Here is a 4621-nt window from a genome sequence, read left to right as displayed (position 1 = left end):
TCATTTCTATATTTTGTATTATTTTCCTACAGCTAGAGCATTTGTGAATCACCAATAACCATATAGTATAATTTAGCTTGTTAGTTGCCTCATAGTATAGGTCCTTTATCTGTCACTATAATATCGTGGTCTTCATATTGACTAAAGTCAGGTATGTGTGTATGTTTAGTATCTAACATTAGTGCTCTGGGATTTCCCACTAAATCACTGCAGTTGTTACATTTGAAGACAAAAACACATTTTACTCTCTGACTAATGATGTCAGCACCCAGAGGAGCAGAACATATATGACAAGGTTTGATAAGGTTAGAGTCTTCTCCTCAACTATATGTCAAACTGAGTCCAGGTGAGTTTGTGACGAGTTAAAGGGAATTCTGGGACATGTAGGAAGTCATGGCAGGAATAGATAAGGGAGGCTGATGATAAGAGGATGAGTTTTCCAAGTATAGCATAACTTAAGGTGGAATGCATGAAGTAACTCAGTAGTACATGACTGAAGGCCACCTGTTTTCCACAGCATCACACTCTCTGACTGTCTACTACGTCTCCGAGTTCGGGGACGCGCCTGGAGACGTGGACGCGGAGGATTGATCGGTGTCCTCTAGCTCCTTGTTGAAACCGCTGCCGGCACCGGTATCATAGGAACCGGAGGAGGAGGAGGAGGAGGAAGAGGAGCGGGCCGTGGCGGAGGCGCCCTCCCGCTCGCGCTTCTTCTGCTTCATGCGCCTGTTCTGGAACCAGATCTTCACCTGTGTCTCGTTGAGCTCGAGCGTGGCGGCGATCTCCACGCGCCGTGCCCTAGTCAGGTACTTACTGAAGTGGAACTCCTTCTCGAGCTCAGTCAGCTGCCTCGTGCTGAAGTTGGTGCGCATGGCGTTGTTGTGCGCGCCCCCGAGGCCGAAGTCCGACACTTTGACTAAAGGAGAGAGACAGAAGCTGTTATACATGTGTTTTAGGAACGTGTGCTGTTAAATATGTATATTAATAATTAATAAAAATGTTATATATTCTTATGCTAATCAATAGAACAGGAAGTGGCTCGCTTGTATACATTAAATATGTTGTTCACATTTATTGTAAATTAGGACACAGAAATTACTTGAGGTTCATTTGTTTTCATATCTTTATTTATTGATATATTTATGCTAATATTTACATATTTGATCAGTGCTTATCAGGCTATTTAGGTTATATTAAACCTACGGTATTCTCTGGTTTAAATGAATGGATCCCGACATGAATAGCCTGGCTTTAATGAGCTGTACAAGGCGGGAGGCCGAATGTCAGAATGAAATAGAAGTTAACGTCAGAAGATTATTAAGAGGAAAATACAAAAAAAAGGAGAGAAAATGCTGGCGGACAGACGAATGGAGAAACAAGGCTAGGGTGTGATGCTTGGGTTGGTTTGGAGATGGCGGGGGGGGGGGGGCTGCTTTAAAAGATAACAGAGCAGGACAGACTTCCCATGGCGAAATAACCCGTCTGTTATATCCATTAGGAGAGTAAGAGAGGGAAAGAGAAACATATCAGACGTAAGGGGCCCCTGGTTGACCCAGGCCAGACCTGCTATCTTTCCTGAGATATGACTACATTCTGCCCAAGTCCCAAAAAACACATAAACGCCTCCAATTTATCTTAAGTTTCAAAGACAAAAAGTGAAGAGCTAAATTTACGTGGTAATGCGAAAATGTTTAATTCAACGCTTTTAATCCGACACTACATACGTAGAATAATACGTACACTAGCAACAGTACGTCATAATAAAAATAATAATTTTGTCCAATTGGGTAAAACAATGTCATAAGAAATATTTATATTTTAAAAAAGGGTATTGCTGTCGTTTATATTTTAATATTTTAATTTTAAATCCAGTGGGGTTGTTTTTCTTTCTCAGCATCAATTTTAAAATGCTTTATGTCTCATACAGAATCAACCCTCATGAGGAAATGTTTACTCCATGACAACAGATGTTTCGTTGGTGTTGAAAGACGTGAAATGAAATCCTGAATAATAATAAACGAGTATAGTTTTATTTATATATGAGCTATCTGGATGTGGGACAGCCAGGTTTTTTTTTTTTTTTTTTTAAATAAAAGTCAACATCAATAGCACACTTCTAATCTGGTATATATGATTCATTTGTTACTTATAAACTCTCTGTCCGTTTACAGCAAAACGAATTCAGCCTTGAGTGATTGAGACAAGCGAAAAGAGAAGAAAGAACAGCAGGGAAGTGAAATTTACATTAGAAAAGTCTGACATCTGTGGTACAAACGGAGAAGATTGAAAATGAGGTTTGTTTAAGATGAAAGCCATTTTTTTTTAAAAAAACATTTTCCTCTTAAAGTGTAATATTAATGTAGTTATTTATCAGAGCACGTGCTGTGAAGAGAAATTCGCTTTTAACGCGTTTTAATGCAAACATTTTTATTTACTTCCTGTAACTGCACCTTTTCTTTCACACATTGTGTTGCTGACTACATGCTACATATTTATCTTCTCCTTCATCCTAGTTATTAATAACCAACCAATCATTCTTAAAATAAACTGCTTCCTTTCTGTCTTTTAGCTGCAATAATTCTTGTGATAAATGCAGGAGAGACGCGACTCCGCATCTTCAGGCTCACAAATCACAGTTAAATACTACTGGGACAACCTCTTCATAATGCTTCATGACCTTAAAGTCATCAAAACGGACAAATTACTTCCTGAAAAAAAAACAACAGCCGCCCTCCCTCACCTGTTTTAGGAGGGTTCCTTTTCACCTTCATCCAGTCGAAGGTCTGCCCCTGCCCGGCCTGCTGGCCCTCCTCGTCCTCCCTCTCCCGGTCCTGGGAGACCGGCAGCTCCCCGTAACCTCCCCCCTGTGGAAGCCCCAGGTAGCCTGCTGAGTCCAGACCCCCGCCTAGCTGCTGCGGGTACTGAGACCCGGCCAGGGCGCCCTGAGGCCCGCAGTAGGCCCCGGCAAGGGCCCCGTAGCTTGGGCCGACGGTGGGGGCCGAGGTGGTGAAGGTTGATTGATGATAGTAGGTGGAGGCTACAGACTCCTCCATGAAATACTGAGGGTGAACCGTGTTGGGAGGGCCCGTCGCTGCTACATACTCCGAGTTTGTGCCGCATGCCTGGGCCGTATAGGCCCCGGTGTTACCGGTGCTTCCGTTATTATATGACGACAATATTCCGCTTTGTAAGCTTTGGGTTTGATGAAGGTGAGGATGGTGATGGTAACTGTTATGCGTCTGCTGTTCATGATGATGATGATGATGTTGCTGATGATGCTGGGCAGACCCTGTGGTCGCGTGCGCTCTGCCACTACCCGTAGCCGCTCCGTTGCCCACGTACAGCCGCCCATCCCCGGTGTAAGTCACATCCCCGGCGCTGGTGTCATTTCTAGACACGTTAATAGGGGCAGGGGAGCCGGTGTGACCCGTGTGGAAGGCGCCGGAGGTCACCGGAAAGCCCTGATGCTGTTCCAGAGGATGGTGATGGTGATGCAGGTGATGATGGTGGTGGTATCCAGATTTAGGCGCAGAGTAAGCGCCGGTCCCCGGTCGGTTACAGATGGAGTATTCCACAAAGGAGTTCATGTTAGATGTGTCCATGCAGGCAAAAATAATAAGAAAAAATAGAAAAATTCCAATTATATATTATTATTAGTGTGATCTAGATAGAACGAAAAAATAAAATAAAAAGCAGAAACCTCCAAAATACAAGAAATGATTTGTGGGGGGAAAAACAAACTTCCAATGTGGAGAAAAAGAAAGCTGCACGTCCCCAAAACAGAAGCACACATGAATAATGTGCTCTGCTGTGATGTGTGTCGGTGTGTGTGTGTGTGTGTGTGTATGTGTGTGTGTGCATGTGTGTGCATGTGTGTGTTAACGGAAGGCCTTGGTGCTGTCAATAGATCAACGCAACCTGTGATTTTTTTCCAAAGTGTGATCGGTGACGGTGGAAAATAACGCGAGAGGACAGAAAAGAGTCGAGTCACCTTTTCACCTTCGCGCAACTTACACTCCGTCTTCCTCCATTCTGCCTATTTCACCCTCACATTCTCTGCTTCCCCCTCTTCTCTCGCTCTCTCGCTCTCTCTTTCTCTCTCTCTCGCCCTCTTTTTCCGTGTCACTTCTTTTCTTACCTCTGCAGCAGGTCACGTGTCTCTTACTCACGTCGCCTATGGTGACCAGGAGGCCAGAAGTTTGTCAGCCGGTCACGGGAGGGAGTGTATTTTGTGTATAGAGGGGTGTGTGTGTGTGTGTGTGTGTGTGTGTGTGTGTGTGTGTGTTGGGGGTGAGGAGGATGGAAGGGGGGGAGAGGCTTTCGGTTTAGGAGTGGAGTTTGTGCGCGCGCGTTTTTTTATTGACGCACGCGCCTCATCCATCACTCCCCGTGACATTAGCACGACAAAGAGACTTCAATCAAACCGGCCCATCAATCTGATATGAGCTCGGATCTGTCAGAGCACAGAGAGAAGTAGAGAATAAAAGAGGAGCTGTGAGCCGGCCTGCTGCTCTCAGGCCTAACTGCAAAATACTCCCAGAGATTACAGAGAAGGAAAATACTAATGTACAGTTCCTAAAATCATGCAGTAAATACAGCCAATACTGCATGAGTAACTACT

At 44.3% G+C, this 4621-nt stretch overlaps 1 protein-coding gene across 1 annotated transcript; it reads right to left on the bottom strand.

The window, feature by feature from the left end:
• Positions 1-539: 539 nt before the first annotated feature.
• hoxb1a (homeobox B1a) lies at positions 540-3602 on the bottom strand. The gene is made up of 2 exons (XM_053337839.1): positions 2741-3602; positions 540-916 (listed from the first exon to the last, which is right to left on the bottom strand). Exons 1-2 carry the CDS (start codon positions 3600-3602, stop codon positions 540-542), a joined length of 1239 nt encoding a protein of 412 aa, XP_053193814.1.
• Between the last annotated feature and the right edge of the window lie 1019 nt (positions 3603-4621).

The sequence above is a fragment of the Scomber japonicus genome, chromosome 18 (assembly GCF_027409825.1).
Source record: "Scomber japonicus isolate fScoJap1 chromosome 18, fScoJap1.pri, whole genome shotgun sequence".
In the NCBI taxonomy this organism is placed as follows: Eukaryota; Metazoa; Chordata; class Actinopteri; order Scombriformes; family Scombridae; genus Scomber; species Scomber japonicus.
Note: the sequence above shows the minus strand (reverse complement) of the source record. Positions and strands in the feature narration are given on the sequence as shown.

Coding starts and splice junctions, on each gene's coding strand:
- hoxb1a (XM_053337839.1), bottom strand. CDS start 3,602: ATGGACACATCTAACATGAACTCCTTTGTGGAATACTCCATCTGTAAC. Junction 917..2,740: donor AAGGAACCCTCCTAAAACAG/GTGAGGGAGGGC, acceptor TCTCTCCTTTAG/TCAAAGTGTCGGACTTCGGC.